We start from the raw sequence: 21704 nt of genomic DNA, 5'->3' as shown, positions 1-21704 counted from the left end.
GGAATATGAAAAAATGAAATGTGTATCTGCATGTACCACTACTACATTTTAGGACAAAACTTCTCAAATAAATCATAAAACAATATCTCAGGTGCCAGACTGAATATTTCATAATCATTTTGTGTAATAGTTTTCTGGGATGTTGCTTTTAGAGCAATTAAACACTTCAGATGTCTGGCTATTACCACCACTGTGCTTTGGTAATTCTGACTTGGTAAGTTTCTCTCTTTTTACATCAAATCACTCTGAATGACTTTGTTTACATTAATTACTCAATTTAATCGTGTCAATTTTTGTAAAAAACAATGGAATTAGCCTAGAAATAATCTGTAAATGACTGTTATGAGATGTAGAGTGTAGTTTGGACGGGAGGGTGGAGAAGTCCTTGACCTGCTGACCGCCTGCTATTCTGTAATGAAACTTGCAGTAGGAACACAAACACTAGGCTAATGATTATATCTAGGCGCATGCTCTTACTGCAAGTTTTAATTGTTAAGAGTGAAGTGAAAGCAGTCAATGACCCTGTGATCACTACCATGGAAAAACATTCCCCTTTCTACCTAAAACACTAGTTTCACTCATCAATGTAAAAAGTAAACATACTGTAGAGCTCCACCAGGATTTGACTTGCAGGTCAAGCACACCCACATAAATACACACCCTTTTCTTCTACTAAGATGAGTAAACAGATGGCTAATGCAAAGATTAACTAAACATTATTAAGCACTTAAAGCACGATAAAATGAGTGTATCGCTGCTGTCATATCAAAACCATAACTCCATTTTCCCCCCATTATTTTTACACCATTTGAACACACCAACTGCCCTGTACATTTTGTGAACATTTCATGATAAAGTGACCATAATTACATGAAATAGAATCTCATTACATTAACTTACACTACTAAACACAGTTCCTAAATCGTTCTTGGCTTGCATTTGTGGTTCTAGAAAATCTTTTAATTGGTATGGAACTTTCATCTATGATGTTTATATCATGGAAAACCAAGTTTGCTTTTTTTTTGTTTCAAAACATACTATTCACTATCCAGTCCATACCGTCCATATATGAAAACTATGCTGCCAAAAGAGCCCTTTTTGAATTGATTGTTTCTGTGATGTCATGAGAACCAACTCATTGACAATTATCCAGCCTACAGCAGACTAGCCCTGCCCATTCATACTGAAGTTCTAAGAAGTGTTTCAGCTCTGAGTGCACAACAACAAATACAGCCTGTTTAATTGTCAAAGGTATAAAGTGAGGGTGGAAAATGGTCATGTAAAAACAAATAACCCTTTTTGCTGCATAAAAGCACACAAATGTTATAAGTGGACCTCAAGTGAAAAAATAAAATACATGAAAAATGTTGGATATGAGCCCTTTAACATGGTTGTTCACACTTTAAAGAATTATCCATCGAGAGGTTCTTTAGGGAACCAAAGTGGTTCTTACCTGGCATTATTACAAAAAGAACCTTTTTGGACTTTATGTTTTAAAAGTGTACATTAAAGATTTTTTTATTCTCCAGTAAAGTTACTCTTTCAGAACTACAGGGCTTTGTTATATGCATCTGTCATTTTGTAAAGCAAATGGCTCAACATTGCTGTCATGCCTAAATGTAGAAGAGAAAAACAGAAGTACTATGGAGAGACGAGAGGATAGAAAGTGAAATATGAACGCGTCTACTTCGGGCCTCTCTTGGCCTTCTTATGATGTACGTGCCATCGCTTGTGTCAACAATAACATGATATATCAGGTGTTAGACGCTTACAGACAGCTTCAAATAGGAGAACACTGGGCTGCAGTTTACGTACCCCAGACATACCAGACACATGAAAATGAAAGCAGATCACATAGTTTTAAATGTTGTGATTACCAGAGAAGTCTGACCAGTTTTCAAATATGCATATTTGCAAAGCATATGTGGCACTACAGGTAATTATCTGCTGACTTTACATACAGCAGTTTGTCTGAGGCAGATTTCAAATGTGTTGTTCTAACCTGTGCGTCTTTGTGTTGGTTCAGAAAGCAATGGAACGTACTAATTTCCTTCTTTGTTTGGACTGGGGGTCGGCTCTGACTGGAAAGTGCCAAGGAGCCGGTCACATACAGAGGAGCGTATTGTGTATCAGGACTGACAGCTCTGGAAAACTGGAAAAAGGTTCACTGAGCTAGTATTGGTGTAAAAATGATTAACCTTTGTTTCTCAGATCAGTAACTCATATTGCTCAGTACAATACAGGAACTGAACACTACCATTCCAATGTTTAGAATCACTTCAATAATTTTAGTGCTATTTATAATGTGTCTGGTTTTATGTAGTAAAGTCAGTCATAATTCATTTTCACATGATCATTTTCCAACCTCTGTATTTTAGCATGCTGGTTTTGTTACTGTGCCTTTAAGATTGATATATGTTAGTGAGCTCTGTTATGATTGTGATTGAAAAGCAGGGCTGAAACATTCCTGACTACAGCAAGAATGGGTGGAGCTAAACTATATGCGTAGGTAAATACATATGTAACATTCGTAGCAATTTTGGATACAAAGGGGTTTGAAAAGAATAACAGCTAACATATTATACAGTATGTGTGTAAAGCCCACTCTCAAAGAAATCATGAAAGTGGCATTTCATCCATAAACTCTCAAATTATATCAGCTCCAGATTGGAAATATGAGGCATTTTTGATGTCAATTTGAATGAGATTTCATTCTTATTGTTCTTTCTCAGCAGTTTTAGAGTCATCTACAGCCCTGTCAATCCTTCTAGACAAACTTGAAGTTACTTGAAACATGCAAAGCTGCTCAGGAATCACTTTATACGTGTATCCGCAATAGAATTAGTTTTTTTTGGTTGAAAATGTTGGTTCCAAACTTTTGACCTGCAGTGTGATAAACTGCTGTTTGCACAAAATATTTTAAAAAAGTAGTAAAAATATAATAATCAAATATTTCTGAAGCTGATCATGGCGGCCATCCTACAAAAAATATTCTCCCTCTAATGTGCAGGAGAAAATAAATACCTTCGCTTCAAAATGGGGGACTGCATGTTGTGCACTGCAGGATGGCCTTTCCTTTTTTAGGACTGCATACAAGCCCATGAGCAAATGTTGCCGCCCACTGGCCAAGAACTGACAGTACAGTTTTAAGAAATATTGTTTTCAACAATAATAACACAAGATCAGAGTAACTTTATTATAAATATTCAGTGTTGTTATGACATTCTGCCAGAGTCCGGTTTCTTTAAAATGGATATTCTAAAAGAGAAGAGTGGGAAAATGCAAACTTATAAACAGGGAGTTCCTTTCAGACAGTCCATAGAATATTAAAAGAGAAGGGGGTGGGGGAAGAGGAAATCAAACAGTATCATTAAAAGGTTACTGACCCACATTAATCACCATAGGTTTTGTTGTTGCTTCTCAAAATACCTTCACCAAACCAAGTATTTTGGCAAATGCTTAAAACCGCTACAAACATAAAATAATGAAACAGTCTGAATTTGACACTAGTAAGACTTAGGCACCTTTCCATAGCTCCTATGACTTTAAATAAAGAGCAGTTTTGTATTTGGTTGTTTTTCAAGTACAGAAAAGAAAAGAAAAGAAAAGAAACAACAAGTGTCCAACACTGTTGGATACAATACAATAATGGATTAATGCCAGACTCATTAAACAGTGCTGCTGAATCAAATCACAAATTATTTGCGATTCATTCGGTTGAATTAATGCTGTAAACCAGTAATGAAGACTGAGAAAGAGAGAGACAGAGAAAGATAAAGTGTGAGAAAAGCTATTTGTGGTCCTCTCACAGTCACTCCATATCTGCTTCTCTGTAAACATGTTCTTAAATTCTATACTGAAGTGTAAATGGCTAAGAATGAGCCCTCACAGGTGGCTAAAAACAAGTCCTTATTCATATAAAATAAAAGTTTAACAATAAAAGCAATGCCCTTAATATAAAAGGAACCAAGCTCTCAGTGAACAAGTATCCTTAAAGCCTAAGAACGACTAATTGCACAAAGAACAAAGTTTAACATTTAACAGTATAACAGACACCAAAATCAACACAATGAAAAACAGCACAAGGATCTCGTTTTAGTTAAGTTCTAAAGAGAAAAAATAAAACAAAAAGCAAGGACAAATAAAATGGTAGAAGGATCATGCCTCAAATGATGGCATGTCAATGAATAGATGAAAAATGATAAAGCTGGCTTACACTATATATAAAACTAACTATTTAGCATAAAATAGCATATTTTGACCATAAAATATGACAGAAAAATACAGTAGCCTTCCAATTCCTGTGGAACTGGGTTTTATATTAGCGGCTGTGTAGATGTACATCTATGAAGTGATTTGCAATGCGACGTACAAAGAATCTCAAAATATATGACTTACATTGTTTCTGAAACAGCACCACATACTTAGACCTTTTAAACAACAAAACCAAATGTTCCCCAAATCATGTTAAATAACCTTTATTAACCAAACCTCTTCAATGCTATATGTTCTGAATATAAAATATACTCCAACTGAGTGGGTCACTTTATCCTTAGGTAAACCACAGGGTAAAATCAGTTAGTACAGTAGTAGTGTTTTATGGATTACTAATGCACAGAAAATGATTGTCCATAACATGTATTTGCTAAACGGGTGGGAGAGGGAGTGAAAAGGCAGAAAGGAGTGATGAAGTAGACAAGTGTTAGCAGTGAGACATTTTTAGGCAGGCATGCTTTCATGCCTGCATTTCAACAGCTTTGTGATGGTTTGGATAAGTGTGAACTGGAGAGCTCTTTGAGAGAGGGAACTTTGCAGTCCTGCTCTGTGGAATCCTCATAAGGCATACATTTGGAGAGGTGTTCACGCTTAGGTTCAGGATTCTGATACACCGGTATTATCTCAGGTTCTGTTTTACAGGCAGCGCCCTTCCCCAGCTTGAGATCCACAGGGATCAATTCACTCTCCTGTCTCCGAGCAATGGCAGAGGAGAAAACACTGGAGGGGAAAACACTGTCAGAGGAGACATCAGCACTGGGAGCCTCAGAGCCAGTCAAGGATAAGCTAGTCCTGCCTTGTAGAAGAGCCCTGACCCTCTGTGGAGAACTCAAGTCAGCTGGCTCATCCTGGACCAGTGGAACTTCTGAGAAACCTCCGTTCTGCTTCAGAGTCAGGCGCAGATCTTCAGGTTCCATCTTTAGCCTCTTGGCCTGCAATTCTCCATAGTTTTGGCACTGCGAATCCCTAACCTCTGTGTCATCAGAAGACCTCTTGGCGGTGGCTTTCTTGCTCAGATTGAGTGGGACAGCCTGGTCTTGAGGAACGGGCAGGGCATGGCCGTTGGGTTGGTAGGTCTTGCTAAGGTCCTGAGTCAGAGCTTCTGAGAGGCGCTTGGTGAATGAATTCCTGTGTGCCGAGCCCAGGCGTGTTCGCATCAATTGCCGCAACTGCAAGCTACAGTCAATGTCCAGTGGAAGGATCTTGAGAGGAGGAAGGGGTGGTCTGGTAGTCCGACCGTCTCTGGGGCCTCCAGTCCAGGTCAGATTCTCCACGCCACACCCTGAACACTGGTGCTGTAAATTCTCAGGCATTTCAGGACTCCTGGCCTTGGTCTGGCTGAGCAAAGTTGTCTGATGAGGGATTGAGGGGTCTTGAGGAGTTCTCTCTAGGCCACCCACTCCACTGAGGCCCAAACGAGCCCTGAAGAGGTCCAAAGGACACATGCCTTTGGTGGGGCTGAAGCCCTCCAAAGAACCTCCAATCTGAAGCTTAGATTGACTAGGCAATGATGAAGGAGCTGAAGGTTCAAGGTCTATCTTCATATCTTCAACCACTTTAGGTTGGAAGGGCAGATGAGTGATGGATGCTGGAGGCTGAGAAACCCTTAATTGCTGGTAGTCTGGCAACGTTTGGGGTTCTTTAATTGCTACCTGCTCTCTGCGAATTCTGGTAATTAAAGGTGGTCTCCCAACTCTGTTCTTAGCCAGACCTTTAGCATTCCTTTTACCCGGAGGTCTTCCTCTTTTTCGCACCACCACGCCATCTGGTGGTACTGCCTGATGAAATGGAAGAGAAAATTCAGTAAAATTATTTCCACCATATTTCATTCCCAGATCATTTTTACATCAATTTAACACAAAGAGAAATTTCCATCTGCATTTTGACCATTATTTTCATAACATCTTGGTACTTAACTACATTCAAAACCCAAGCTGTTCTTCATTTTTCCTTCCTGTAGATTTTGTCATATACTTTGTGACATTAACGATACAACTTACACCACTCGTCAAAACTTTGGAATCACTTTCATTCATTTTATTTTATATACAACACTAACTTGTAGGATGTACAATTTAATATTAGAAACTAGAAAACCATGTATTTTTAGATAATTTATTCAATACGTCATGTGCTTGGGCCATAAAGCCTCATGAGAAAGACATTTTAATTACCTGTATACCTTTTAATCATACATTTTAGTCAGATTTATTAATTAATTTAAATATGAAACTTTCTGGAAGTTAATTTAATTCCAACTTCCTTCTTGATGTTACATAGTGTTTTTGTCAGTCATTTGAGAATCAGCTACAGCTCTGTCTTCCATCAATTTGGACCATCTAAAAGTTTCTTAATCTTTTGTTAACTATATATTTTAGAAATATGATTTTGTAGAATAACTATCATACTACAGTTGTTTTATACACATACTTGCAAGCAAATTAGTTTTTTTTATTTTAAAAATATTGATTATTGATTTTGTAGTAGTGTTGATTATTGACCACTGTAGGGAAAAAATACTTGCCTGGCTAGTGACCCCATTCTTCTTCGTGGCACCCTGTGATCCTCTGCCACGCACAGGCTTTTTGATGCATACAGCTGACGTTGCTGTAGCTTTGGGTTTACTCTGCTCTTGATTTCCTCCCCTTATGTGCAGCTCATATGGGAGCATTAACCTACAATTGATTGAACAGAATAAACAGTCCGCTGTCAAACCACAGCAGTGACACTGATTTTACTAGTGTAATTGGAGGCTCTTACTCACTTTTCATAATGCCTTCTGGTACAGGTGGCAGCGCTGGTACTGCCTGGGCTGCCACCCAGCTCATTGTAAACCATCTTCCACAATCGCCGAGATGTCACCTTTAGGCAAGACAAGTCAAGTGAGCTCTGAATACCAGCATCCACTCTCTCACCCCTATCACTTTCTTCTTTACAATATAGAAAGCCTGACCCAGTCCTGGGCCAGTGTCAATAAATGTGCAGTATTCAAACTTACCGCCTCATAGCCTCCCAGCTTTTTGACAACCGAATACATGAGGAAGAGATCAACTGTGGACAAAAGAATAAAACACTTACAGATGGAATCAAGTAACAAAAAACAAGCATGAGTCATGACTCAAGTTTAAATTTTGGTCTTTGGGGAAAATTTTACCATATGGTGAACCATTAGAGTAATACTCACTTTTCTTGAAGCCCAGATTGGGGACCTTGCTGATCGGGGACCCTCGACGCTCCATGAAGAGATACAGCCGGTCCAGGAAGAGCTGCTCTTCAGGATGGGGGAGCCAGCTCCCCTCCCATCCCATCTCCACGTCGCCCATCAGGTTTTCCTGCACCCAGCCATTCAGACATTTAAAGCGACTATTTGATGTAAAATAACATTCACACAGTTTTCCTTTACCCAAAACATGTTTGGTGGCAAAATCATGGACCAAAAAAAAATTTTTAATTCAGACTTCAATATGGCTGCTACTTCTGTTTTTATTTATGCTATGGGTTTGTCCACTTTTAAAGATAAGTGCACATACAGTGTCAAAGTACCCAAGAAAGTCTATTTAAAATGGTTTAACATGACGCAGTTGAGGCAAGTTTGTCATGATTCAGGGATGCAATTTCTATGATGCTAATTGTTGGGGTATAAGCATCTTATTTCTTGTTTGTTTCAAGCTAATGTAGCTGACTTCTGACACCAAATATTTTGGCTGATCAAAATGATATTTTTCACCAAACTATTGCTTTACTTTATTAACCTCCACTGGCATGTCTTTTCAAAACTCTTAAACATCCTGTTCAGCTGCCTCTGTCAGGCGTGTGGACGCATGCACACCTTGAACAGGAAACAGTGAACAAGCGAAAGACTTTCTGCTGATTCTGGAACAGAGAGACTGTTCTTCATTTTTCCTTCCTGTAGATTTTGTCATATATTTTGTGACACTGCGATACAACTTAGACTACTTGTCAAAAGGAATCACTAACTAATTTTGATTTATATACAACTTGTACAATGTACCTTTTAATATTATAAACTAGACATTATGTACTTTTAGAGATTTTATTCAATATGTCAACTATTTTGACAATTTTATTTGGGTAATGGCATACTGTAATTATCTATATACACCTTTTAATGAGACATTCTGGAAATTAATTTCATTCCAACTTCCTTTTTGATGTTACACTCAGTCATTTTAGAATCAGCTACAGCTCTGTGGACCATCAATTAGGACAATTTAAAAAGTTTCTTAAGCTTTTGTTTACTATATATTTGAAATATATGATTTTATAAAATAAATGTATCATATTACAATTGTTTATTTATGTAGCCGCAACCAAACTGGTTTTATATTATTAACAACATTGATTCCACTTTTGCAAAGCAGTGTACATGTTGCATTATACTCCAGAGCAGTATTCTTCATTGTGAGGAATGCCACTGTAGGGAAAAAATAATTGTCTGGCTAGTGACCCCACATGCACACCCTGAACAGGAAACATTGAACAAGCAAAAGACTTTCTACTGATTCTGGAAACATACCTTCAGCCTCTCTCCCCATGTTTCGGACTGGCTGAAGTTTTGCTGTTCGGCCCCACTGCCGTCTCTGCCCCTTCTTTTCCGTGGTCGTCCCTTCAGGCTTAGAGAAGAGCATCCTGGGAGAGAAACATGAATAAAATCATACCTGCCACTGAACAAACTGAATTCTGTCACCTCTAAATTTAATAATGCCTCTTTGTGATTGCAAAGCTCTAAATTAAGCAGTTCTCGAGTCCACACATTCTGAGCTACTTGCCACTTTGTCACAATTAAAAAGGGTTCCAAAACTTCTGTGAACAAGTTTAGTGTGATGTGTGCACCAATGTTAAAACAAGGATTTTCATTACATTTCTTGTTTTTTTTAATATACCCACATGCAATTCTGTATCACAATCTAAGATGCAGGCAGAACTTACCAAACTGAGACATTAAACTTGGGCTGGCCCCAAGACTTGGGTGGTTGAAAATGTCCCTGCAGTACATGACTCGTGTGTTGTGCAGGGCCATTTTTTGTCCTCCCAAAGCCAACAGGTGAGGGTCCTGCAGACTGGGGGAGCCTGCCTGGTCCTGATGCGTTTCTGCAGAGAGCGGAAGCGGCAGTACTGGGGGTAACTCAGCACCTTAACCCTCTGTTGCGTTGCAAGAGGACCATCTGGGGGAAAATGCAAAATGCCCATCAGGAACTTTCAAGCAGTTCTCCAAATCGTACACATTTCAGAGGGTGTCATTATCAACTGTATCAAAGTGTAATGCACCAATTATTTTGATGATCATCACACAAGGTCACACAATCAAAATGATATTCTTATGGACAATAAGTATACTGGGCATTTTTCCCCAGGCATTCTTGCTCTGTAGAAGCAGGTATGTCCACACTCAATTTTACAGAACTCATTCTTTCTGTTGGTTGATCATTTAATAGACTGTTTCCTTTTTTATCTTGTGATGAACAAAAAATATGGCAGCTAGCAAGACACTCACTGCCTCCAAGACCAAATGAAACACTGTCTCTAAATTATCCTGTATTTATTTCAGAAATATTTTTGCATGTCTCTCCAGAATGTCCCTGTTGTGAAAAATTGAGATATATTTTAATCTGTATAGTAATTAGTAATAGTAATCTGGACACTGACCAAGTAAATTATGCTTTGTTTAGTATAATAGACTGAAAAAAATCTAAACAATTACATAAATATAACATGGTGTGTTTCTCTCTGCAAAAGAGACCAGTATGATAACTATCACCATCATTCGAATTGCCAACCAATCATTGCTGATTCATTAAGAAGGTAAAGTTTAATTGATGATTTTATTTACATCCAGTGATGTAGGTTAGTGAAGCACTTGTGAGAGACTTAATTTTAAAATGTGAACTGACTGAAGTTTGAAGGACAAATTGTGATAATCTGATGGTACTAGAGATGCACATTGATTTAAGAATCCTATTGGTATTAGCAGATAATTGCATTAAAAAGAAATTATCAGCATCAGACAGATATTTAGATTTGACATACTTGATTATGTCTTAATTATACTCTGGAAGAGAAGAATGTTTAGGCAACGCTGGGTTAAATGTCTGCATTTAATTTATTTGGTGGTAGTTGCAATTTCTACATTTTGTAAATGTTCACATATCTGTATCGGCATAAATGTACTTGAAAAATGATAGCTATCAGCCTCGGCCCAGAGTGTCCCATATCTTCCTAGATAATACACAAGCACATACAGTCGTATGCAAAGTTTCGATGCCCCAGTCAAATTACATGTTTTGTTGATTTTCTAAGTGAAAATATGTACATATTCTTTACAGAGAACACACCTCTGCACATGTGCATAACAGGTACTGTTTATTTGCTGAATATAACTAACTAAATAAAAGAAGTGTGCAAAAATTACGCCACATTTTCTAAATTACATTTTACTTTTTCCTATCTGTTAAACTCAGCAATTAAGTAGTAGTTATGTACTAAAATATGCAGAAAAATACTATATTCAAGTTTGTTCCCTGTACAGGAAGTGTTAACTTATTTTCACTTAGAAAATCTACAAAACATGTGATTTGACTGGGGGTATTCAAACTTTTGCATATGACTGTACTCTGTGTGAACAGTTATCCTTACCCTCGGTTTTCACTCCTTGAGGTTCACCCAGGGAACTGTCAGGTGTGTGGAGGCCATTGCTCTTTGGGCAGCTATGTTTCCATTGGGGTGGTTCTACACAGGTCCAGTTCACCAAGTCTTCCACTTTGACCACGATCTTCTTTGACAAACCGAGGACTTCATCCTAACATACACACAATCACAAAATTGTTTCATGGCCATATCAAAGCAAACACTATATGTTTTAATGGTATAAGGTTCAGAGTTGGGCAAATACAAACTTTGCATAAGTTTAACAGACCAGAGCAGGTTCAGCTGGTTGATAGCCTAATATCTTCTGACACCCAAACGACAAAGGGGTTGCCTGCTACTCTCGGCAACAACTGGTAACAATATGCCACCAACCCCCAGGCAAAGATAATCCATCCGAACTGCTGAAAACCAGTGTAAAAGCACAACTGACACTGGAACCTGCCTTTAAAACTGCATGACAAAACAGTGACAAAAAAGGCATCTCGCAGCAGGAGCCTGTCGCTTAATATTTTTCCCCAGCTTTTGTACTCAGTCAAATGGATTTGTTTTGCTTTAAAAACACTACGTTTAAATAAAACATGGGCAAGAAATCGGACTCCAAATTCCAAATGCTATGACTGGTTTTGCCATGACTCAGTCTTACACATACACACATTAAGCTGCTGCTCTGACAACTGTGTTTTTCCAGTAAAAAAATATCTGGGGGTTTTAAAGTGCTCATCTCACCGAATTATTAGACCCTGAAACACGCTACAAAAGCTCAAGTGCAGTTAAAGTTAACCTCATTAACTTTGACTATTTCAACAGTTAGGAATAAATTACAAGCCAAACTCGTGAGAGAGCAGCATGTCAGCCTGTTCTGTTAAAAGGAACTCACTCTGTACTGATTTCTAGTAAGTAGACAATCATGTGAAGACTCTTTCTTACTAACGCAGTAAAAGATCACAACTTCTTTTGCGCTGATCTAATTTTGTTCTTGTGTTTCTTTCTCCTGTGGTTTTCCTAGAGTACTACACACTGACTACACGTTAAATAAAACTAGAAATGATCTGATACTTAAAAATAATAAATAAGTTCAAAGCAGATTATTTGCTGACGTTATAGTGAATAATCTAAAAATTCTGACGATTTGAGTGCAGTGGTTATCCATTTCCAGACTGAACTTTAAGACAAAACTTCTTACACCTATTATCCTTCCATCCTATCCACTCCATATCAGTGACCAAAATTACCAGGATTTCCACAGAACTGTTAATACTGAAAATGTTTAAAAAGCACTAACGCAAGGCGAAATCATTTCACCACAGGTATTACATTCAGAAGCTTTTATTTAACCTTTCCTATTTATTTATACTACCAAAAATGATAAAGTATAGAAATATAAAGCAGTAGAGTATTTATTTCCATCATTTTTTTAAAAAGAGAGTATCTCTATTCGTCATCGGGATTAAAAAAATTTGAAATGGTATGATTATCATTAATACTCTGGTGTCAGTATCATTTACGTGATAGATCATTGAAACTGATATCCATTCAATTTCCAACTCACTGTTTGCCTGTTTTTTAAACCCCTCTTATACTCCGCTTCATTTACCTCTCCATGTTCCCCAGTCCTGCCCTTGGGGGTGTCCTCTGGGAGAAAGTAGAGCCTGGAGCTGGCCAGTAGGTGGCCCTGTTTCTGGTCCTCCCACAGCAGGGTGACCTCTGCAATGCACACAGGCTCCTGAGGGCCACAGCGCACATAGTAGAACTCACCCAGCGTCCACACCTTAACAGGGGCCCCAGCCTCCGGCCTATAGCACACCGACTTGTAGAAGGCAAAGGTGCCTCGCCGGCAGCAGGGAGGGCCTAACCACTGATGGAGACAAAAGCACAAAAGAAGTAAACTATTACTCACTTTATATACAGCAGTCTAGTAATTATGGTGTCCCGTCAAGAAAGCCATTCCAACAACTCAGCAGAATTTCAACAGTTGATGTGAGAAAGTGCTGTTGAAATGAGAGCACTGTAATTCCTATAAAATTCAATTTTACTCAATTTTCCCTTTACTACTAATGTCAATGAGCCAAGACTTGCCTGGTGACTGAATTTTGCTTCTTTAGTTTTCCACTGGAGCTACAAGGCTAACAAGGTAACATGTAATGAAAGCTTATAATCACCAATGATGGCATGATACAAGCTGTACACCTAAATATTTACACATTAACCTCAAACCGCCAGTTAAGTAATCTAAAATAAACTTGCTTATGTGGTTTGACACTGTATGACATACTGCTATCTATAAAAATAGACGTATGCGGTATAGCTAAAAACAGTAGTAGCAGACATCCTAAAGCCTGCTTTGTTCATTTTATAAATATTAGCATGTCACACAATGGCTGATGTGTCATTTAAAAAAAAAAAATACCACCATTATAAATAAGAGATAAATTATTTTACAGAATAACTTATTGCTGTGTTCCTGGTGGTCAGACAATATTGCGAAGTGCCTTACTAAGTAAACAGAAAATTCTCAGGAAAACGAGAGAGCAAGAGGAACAAAAAAAAAAATCTACTCTTAAATGATTCAAGACATTTGTGATTCATAACAGTTCACTATGAAAACTGGACTGACAAACACATACAGCCACCCTTTCACATGATCCAAATTATCCATTTCTGCAATAGTCATTGCACATTTCTCAAAGCAGTGCAACGTCACTGACAAAAGCCTTCATTCTTCTGCTCCAATTCGCTAAGGTTCATACGAGTAGTTCTCTCTACTCATTGGATGAAAACTGCTTTCAAACAGGCACCACTAAGTTCTGAAAGGGGGCAAATTACACTGGATTTCAGTCATCTTTAAACTACTAAGAATTCCTTGGTCGTCACTGTTAATGTTTCCATGGCTGAAAACACATTCCAGTGTATTAAGCTACTTAGAAACAGCTCTGATAGTGATGGAAAAATGCACACATACTTTTTTTTTTATTTCTCTGAGGGTTAAAATGTGATATATTTCAAAAAGGAAACTCCACATATACAGTGCCAGCGTGGTTTTGTGGTTATCAAATATAAGCAAAAACTCCATGATCAGGACAGAACAGGAACTTTTTGTAAGCCTTCACTAGGTTTGTTTATTTTAAATTCAGATAATTGCTGCAACTTTACTGTCAAATTAAAAAGATATTGTAGTAATATAGCTATTTAATTGCTAAACTGGACACAGTATGTGGAATTGCTGACATTCTGTTTTTCAAAATAATACTTTCCATGATCATTACCCACTCTTACCACTGGGAGGGGTATTCCACAAAGCAGGATTTCCCAGTAAGGCTATCGCTCTTGAAAAAAAAAAAAACTGGTTCTTTATGAGTTCTTTAGTAAAGGGATTGGCTCTATTTAGAACCATGAGTCCTATTTAGAACCATTACATGCTTAAATGGTTCTCTACATAGTAAAACTGTTCTTCAGATTGGTAGAGAATGTGCTGTATATGGTTCTATATGGATTTTTTTTTTAATGATACTATATAGCTCCATGAATGATTCTTCTCTTGTTACTATGGTAAGCTTGTAACAATAGAAGAGCCATTTTTGGTGCTATATAGAAGCATTTTCAAAAGATCTATACAGAATCATATACAATCTGAAAAATCATTTAAGCATGAAATGGTTCTATAGAGAACTCGTGCTTCTAAACAGAATAACATTCTTTACAAAATAACCACCTTTTTGTGAAGATGGTGAGGATTTTCCAGTAAAAATGGTCCTATTGGACAGACTTGACTTTGGGCTTAAGTTATCCAGCTTGACTGAGGAATCACAATTTGTGAAATCCCCCCCAGAAGGGTCAGGAAGTAAGCCACTCTCAGGCACCTCTACCCCCACCCCCACCAATGCATGCATGCATACATACATGCATACATACATAAATACCCCCCTCCAGCCCCTATCCTATGAGAGCTAAGCCACATGTCCAGCACCTAGCGGTGGAAAAGAGGTATGGCGGGCTGGGCTTCAGCTAGGCTAGGATACAACCACAAAATGTAAGACTGGCTCGCAATGTATTTGAACTAGAAACACCCAGATAATATCAGTGTTTGGGGGACAATTTGGTGTGCAGCAGACAGAGCTGGAAAGACATTTAGAAACACACGGGCTACAAGTTATGTGACCTTGGAGCTTCTTGCAGAACCCAACATTGTTTAGGCTACAGTTATTATTGCTGCTGTAGGTCTGGAAAATTTATCAACGATAAGTAGTTAGAGCAGAAATCCGCTCAGTATGAAAAACACACCCAAAATCGACCTTAGACTCGTTTTCTGTTATTTTCTTGTTAGAATAATTCAACGAGACCGACTTCCTATCTTCCTATATTTAAAAGCCAGTGTTATATTTGAGTATTTTCGCTCGCCTCACTTCCTAAAGTGTAATTCGACGTGACAAAATATTAGCAGTCTATACATTCAGACTTGTCTTTCTCTCTCGCCTGTTTCTCTCTCTCTCTCTCTGATCAAACCTGCAATCAGTCTCTCGATATACGGCATATTCGCCACCGATATGAGTCCATATTCGCTCTCGGTTCTTCATCTAAGGCTACACTGAGTAAATTATTGAGAATAATCGCCGAGCAGCACATGATGTTCGCGGTTTACAATAAATCTCTCGCTCCACCTAGTTCATGTCTGTCTTCAACAATATTTCCGAGCATTTCAATATCACCACGTCATTTCAAAGTAAAGTTCCTGTTTAGTTTAGTTTTAGTCGCTCGACTAACAGCCCCAAAACGGCATTTATGAAATGAGGAAACGTCTCGAGAGGCTTAATATCAAACTCGGAGCACACTCGAGAAAAATAAAACAAATTCTGTTAGGCAAATGTGAGAATGTGGGGGTGGGGGAGAAAGAGGACCTAGGTAGCCGACACGACACACAAAGAAATTAATCATTAACAAAAAAAAATTATCGAGATGTTGAAATTAAATTCAATGCGGCCAATTTTGATATAACAATGCGGCTCGTCTGGAAGGCAGAGCTCAGAAATCGACCCACAAAGACGAAAATTTCTCGCAAGTTGATCGCAATCCCAAAAGTTTCGACTCGTTCAGCTGAGTCGAAATTTGTCGAGTCGTTGGCTTGATAGAGAATCAATTCAGCCTTTTAACAAAATTCAAAACGTGGCGATGTTGCAGCGGGAAAAAAATAAAATTACACAAATATTTGCGCTGAAATGCTTCGCGTTTGGCCAAGTTACTGAGTCCCAGGCGTGAACAGCTCAGCCCGTCGCTTTACAGAAATATAAAGTTGGAAGTTGCATTACCTGTATGGTATTCTGCTCCATTGCAGTTCAGCATTCCCTTATTCTCTCTCTCTCTCTCTCTCTCTCTCTCTCTCTCACTCACACATACTCTCTCTCTCTCTCTCTCTCGCTCTCTCGCTCTCTCTGCCCCCTATCAAGTTACACAGCCGGGTACTCACCGGCACACTCAGAGAAATGCTACAGAGGAAAAGCTTAGTGTGTTTTTTGTGAAAATGGGGCAGGATCTAGGTGTGGCCAAACTCGATTTCCCAAAGAACTTATAATAAGAAGTGTATCATCTTTTATTAATGCGTATATTGTAGTCCTGAGTGCAGAAAAAACTTGCAGTTTGGTCTGAGAAAAATACATATGTATAGGCTATAAAATAAACATGTAACCGTAGTGTGAGATGAGACTGAACATGATTCTCTGAATCAGATATTTCCATGAATTATTATTTGTTGTGGATGTGAAATTAGGTTGAAGGTGTTGATTTTTTTCTGTGTTCTCCTCACTTTGAGGAAAGAAGGTTTTAATTCAGAAAACTGTAATCCAGCGAGGCCTGTTGTGAGTCACGTGACCTCACACATTAAGGGCGACATTGTGTCTTAAGTCCCAAGGAATTCAATATGGAAATGAAATGAGAGGAAACTACCACTTCTCAAAAAGTAACTAAACACGGTACAGAGTTTTGTCAATTAATGTTTTACTGCCCAAACCCATATCACTCAATATTAAAAGAAAACTGTTCAGTTCTGCAACTTTGTTTATCCAGCAGGGGGAGTGTTGATGTGTTTTTCCAGCTTTGACAGTGATACCTCATTTTTTAGAATTGCTCAACGGCCTAAGCTCAAAATTCATAACAGTAACAAAGATATTATATATTAAAACCATACTGGTGGATATTGATAGTAATTGATACCCACTTAGAACAGATGCTTCTTCAAGGGTTCTTTATTAAATGCAATGCTTCTATTTAGAACCATGAAATCTACATAGAAGCATTTCATGCTAAAATGGTTATTTGCATAATGAAATGGAGAATGTCTTGTATATGCTTCTGTATTTTGAAAAAGGTTCTATATAACACCAATTAGCATTCTTTCCCTGCTGGAAAACTTGTTGGTCACCAGCAAAATATGTTTTGGATACTGGTATGCTGGTCAACCTGCATTGCTAAACCAGAACCAGACCAACATTAACTAGCATAAACCAGCTTAGACCAGCATGAAATTACTGCTGGTCTGTGCTGTTTTTTTTTCCAGCAGGGTCTACAGTTAATGTCAAGCTTGTAACAATAGAAGAACCCTTTTTGGTGCATGAAATGGTTCTGTATAGAGCTCATGGTTCTAAACAGAACCATTGCCTTTACTAAAGAACTCTTGGAGAACCATATTTTAAAATGTGTATTATGCTGAATGTGTAGAGCAAAGTGACAATGACAGTGTTTAAGAAGGTAACATTCAAACCCATTTTCAAAATAAAATGAGGCCACGAAAATTCATTTGGGGTCATTGCTCATTTAGTAGTATAAATGAATGTTTTTTACTTTATCAGTCCTGATTAGGAAACAAGTTGAACAAAACAGCACAGCACATTGAGACAAAACACGGGTAAACAATGACTTTTACAACAGAACATTAGCAAAAATGCAGGAATATAAGTCACTGAGCCTCATCTCTGTCTAAACCAGCACCTGGACAGAAAAAGTGAAGATACTATTTAGACATATTTTAGTAGTTTTGTTCAGTAATTTGATTAGTTTTTTTGCGCTGGAATTATTTTTGTGATAGGTTGTGTGCAACATTTCAATCTTTGTACTCTCTGTCTCCTATGTTACTCTCTCTTGCCACCGTCCAGCCATGGAGACAGAGTGACCATCCTGTGTGTAATGGCTACCATGACAGCACCCCCGGTTGCTGTCCTGAGAGTCCAGGAGGAGATGGTTCACTCAGGGTTCGCATGATGACCTTGCATCACGGTATGTGTACGGTAAATGCATATATACTCATAGCAATCCAAATGGCCATAACTAAAGGTAAATAGGTTACCACTTGCAGGGCAAAAAAAGAGTCATGTATAGTTGTGCGCACTGAAGGTGCTTGGCATAGATGGTCCTATTCATTCCTACAGTGGTTCTGAAGTGGTCCTTCATGTGGCTAACAGTGGTGGTCAGTGTAGTTCCACAGAACCAGGCCAAAATGATTTTAATAGATCTGCTAGATCTCAGTCTTCTCCCAGTCTTCTCTTCAAAATATCTAACCACAAACATTAGCACAAATATAGTTCTTTCTACTGTTACAAATCTTAATGTCTTCACAGACGTTCAAAAGAAAAAGTTGTTTTCATGGCATCATCCGTTCTAAATAAAAGGGTCCACATTTGCCTTTGCTTTGAGAGATTGGCTTGTACAAAAGCAGATGGAAAATCAGAGTTGTCCTACATTCAGCTCTATTTCAGACATGAATCTGGTCTGGAAGCCGTCCCATGAGTGGAGAGCTTCTGAGGTCCTTCCCCCAAAACAGCGGCTCGTCCTGGGCTAGTTGAATCAGGATCAGTCATGCTAGCTCCCTGAGATACTGATCACCTTCTAAAACCTAAAATAAGGGATCATCTTCTAAAATCTAATAAAAAAGCTGCTCTAGCAGGGAGTTATTAAATATTATTATTTTGGCAGCTATATGAAGCTGCAGATATAGAGCACCAATTATATTTATAAACAGCTATTAATACCTCCATATTAATAGTTGTTTACAAAGAGTGATATGATCCTTGTAGAATGCTTACAGAATGTACAGCTTATTATAAACATGATGATACAATACAATTATGCTAACATATAATAACATTTAATCTTCACTAAGGCCTGCTAAATGCTGTCATATACTGTTCTTTGTGAGCGTGTACCTAAGATTAAATTTTAATATCCTGCTCCCTTTAAAGCAAAACAGAGGCAACCACCTCACCTCTCCTACTTGTTTGCTCCTATGTTGACAGAGTAGTGGTCTGGACATTCCTGAATTTGGTTTATTCCATGTTAAAGGAATAGTTTGGAGCACAATTCTCCTGTTACACCAGGTGCAGGCGATCATCCAAAACATGTTTGATGTCTTAAGTTTCCTTAATTAGTTTTACACAGCAGCTCTGAGGCTAATGTAGCTAACAAATGAAAGCTTATCATCAGTTAGCATATTGCAGTCTGCATGCTTAAATCACAGACTTTGCTTAAACCACAATAAGGTGTTGACTTATCTCGAATGGACTTGCTTTTGTGGTTTCTGACACTGTACAGCTTACAGTTTTCTGTATATGAAAGAACTCTGAATAGCTTATAACAGGAGCAGCCTGCATTAGCTTTGTAGCTTCAAGTTTGGACCACAAACCTGCAAGTCATGTTTTGGCTGATTGACTATGTTTGGGCTAAAACAGATTGTTTGACCCTCTTCTACCTCCATTTTCCTCTCATCACTAATTTCCTCAATGTAAAAGTCACAAAACAGTAATGTGACTAGTTACTGCTCATTGGATTTGCAGATTTGCAGTACGCCCTGTGCAGCTCATGACTAACTCAGAAACACAACCTGTTCTACAAGCTCCTTCCCCTACTGCATAAACGGTATCACTGGTCTTCTCTGCAGCTTGTCTTTTTGCTGTTGTTACCACACCAGTCTCATGTTTGCTCCCACTGCAATGGCTCATCATCGTCCACCATCATTCGCCATGGCAACCGAGCTGATATTTAAGTCATGTGAGAGAGGAAAAAAAAGAGACACATGTATTAAAAACCGCTCACTTGATTTGGAATATAAAATGTTACAATATGTAACACACTATTATCTTATTATAAATACAGAAAATACAGGTAATATAACACAAGTTTAAATTCCACCACCAGCAGATATGCTTTAAATTGATAAAGAACTGAGTAGCCAAACTAGGTACTGGATGGTAGTTGGATTTCCTTGAGAGGTCTGGAACTGGATAAGCTAAGATACTGACACACATGAAAAGATACGTGTTTATCCTAGGTTTAAAAATCATGTACAGTATCTCAATTTTTTACGATACAATACTAGGGGTGTAACGGTACACAAATGTCATTATTTGACTGCAAAATAGAAATGCAAAATTATAAAAATATATATTTTTAAATAAAAGCTGTGCTTTATAGTGTCCTCATCTAACACTCTAGCCTCAAGCTAACATGTTAGGCCCAAGCTAACACACTAGCTACAAGCGAATAAGCTAGTCACAAAACAGTTCAATACATTGTACTGTTCCATTTGACACTAGTTTAGTTTCACAAGTTTGTCTGATTTCTCAGGGGTTTTTTTTGTAGCATTCTGTTTCAATGCATTCCAAAACATGTGAGCAACAAACATCATATAGTACTCCCATTATCTCCACATTAAAATATAAAGAATCAAATCAAACTTATTAACAACATGGTATGACATTAACATAAATACCATACGGAATCTGATATATGGCAATGTATGGATTTCAAATATGCGTATATGGATTTCCTTTTTATCCAACTTATATTAGTCACATATGGACATTTATGTGACATAAATGCTAGCTGCATGTTACATAATATAAGGTTTTTTTATCGCATGTTTGTTGCTGGTGTATTCATTTTGCTTAAAAAAACTTTCAGTTTATGTCAGACATATGTATCAGACATATATCTGACAGACTGTATGTATGTATATGATCCATATATTATGCATATGTATTCACCCATCTATCAAGTATATATGTATGATACTTATGTCATCCATATATGTATTTACCCACTTATCAGACACATATATATGATCCATATTTTATGCATATATGTCCAATATTTTATACCTATATATATATATATATATATATATATATATATATATATATATATATATATATATATATATCTATAAAACATATGCACATAATATATATGTAAAATATGTAAATATATTTTGAAATACATATATGGCTATATATAAGATTTCTCTATGCGTAACAGTGCATAACTCTCCTCACAAAACAAAAGGCCTAAGAACAATACAATTTATCTGTAATCCCTTGCTAATTGAGCAGCCTAACTGACCCAGAAATGAAAGACTGGTTTTCAACATTATTGGCATGAGGGTCTAAGCTTTTTTTGGTCCGATGTTTCAGAGCTCTGGATGCAAATTCCTCTTTTCTTGCTGTAAATTTGATTACTCCTACTATCACTAACAAACCTACATCCAAGAAAAGGATTATAAATGGTCTTTTACTTATTCACCAATAATTGGAGAAAAAACAGGTATAACATTAAATGTCAGCAACAGTATTTCATAATCAATATGAATTTTAACTGGTAGCTTATGCAAGGTGGGTGAAACAGGTCTAATAGTCTTCTAAGGAACTATTGATGTTACATTTTATAATAGCTTGTATAATATATTTTAACGTTTGGTGTAAGTTAATCTAAAGAGGTTTCATTTCAAG

The 21704-nt window shown here is 37.6% G+C and overlaps 1 protein-coding gene across 1 annotated transcript; it reads right to left on the bottom strand.

Annotated features, from left to right (window-relative positions):
- Positions 1-3174: 3174 nt before the first annotated feature.
- Positions 3175-16362, bottom strand: zgc:77151 (uncharacterized protein LOC337153 homolog). The gene is given in 11 exon segments (XM_036588704.1): positions 3175-6053; positions 6800-6950; positions 7040-7137; positions 7274-7326; positions 7460-7607; positions 8813-8925; positions 9226-9378; positions 9381-9461; positions 10918-11092; positions 12536-12796; positions 16242-16362. Coding segments are annotated over 11 exon segments (2559 nt in total). The 5' UTR covers positions 16263-16362; the 3' UTR covers positions 3175-4748.
- Positions 16363-21704: the final 5342 nt, after the last annotated feature.

The sequence above is a fragment of the Colossoma macropomum genome, unplaced genomic scaffold (assembly GCF_904425465.1).
Source record: "Colossoma macropomum unplaced genomic scaffold, Colossoma_macropomum, whole genome shotgun sequence".
Lineage (NCBI taxonomy): Eukaryota > Metazoa > Chordata > Actinopteri > Characiformes > Serrasalmidae > Colossoma > Colossoma macropomum.
The sequence above is the reverse complement of the archived record's forward strand: the minus strand, read 5'-3'. Positions and strand labels throughout refer to the sequence as shown.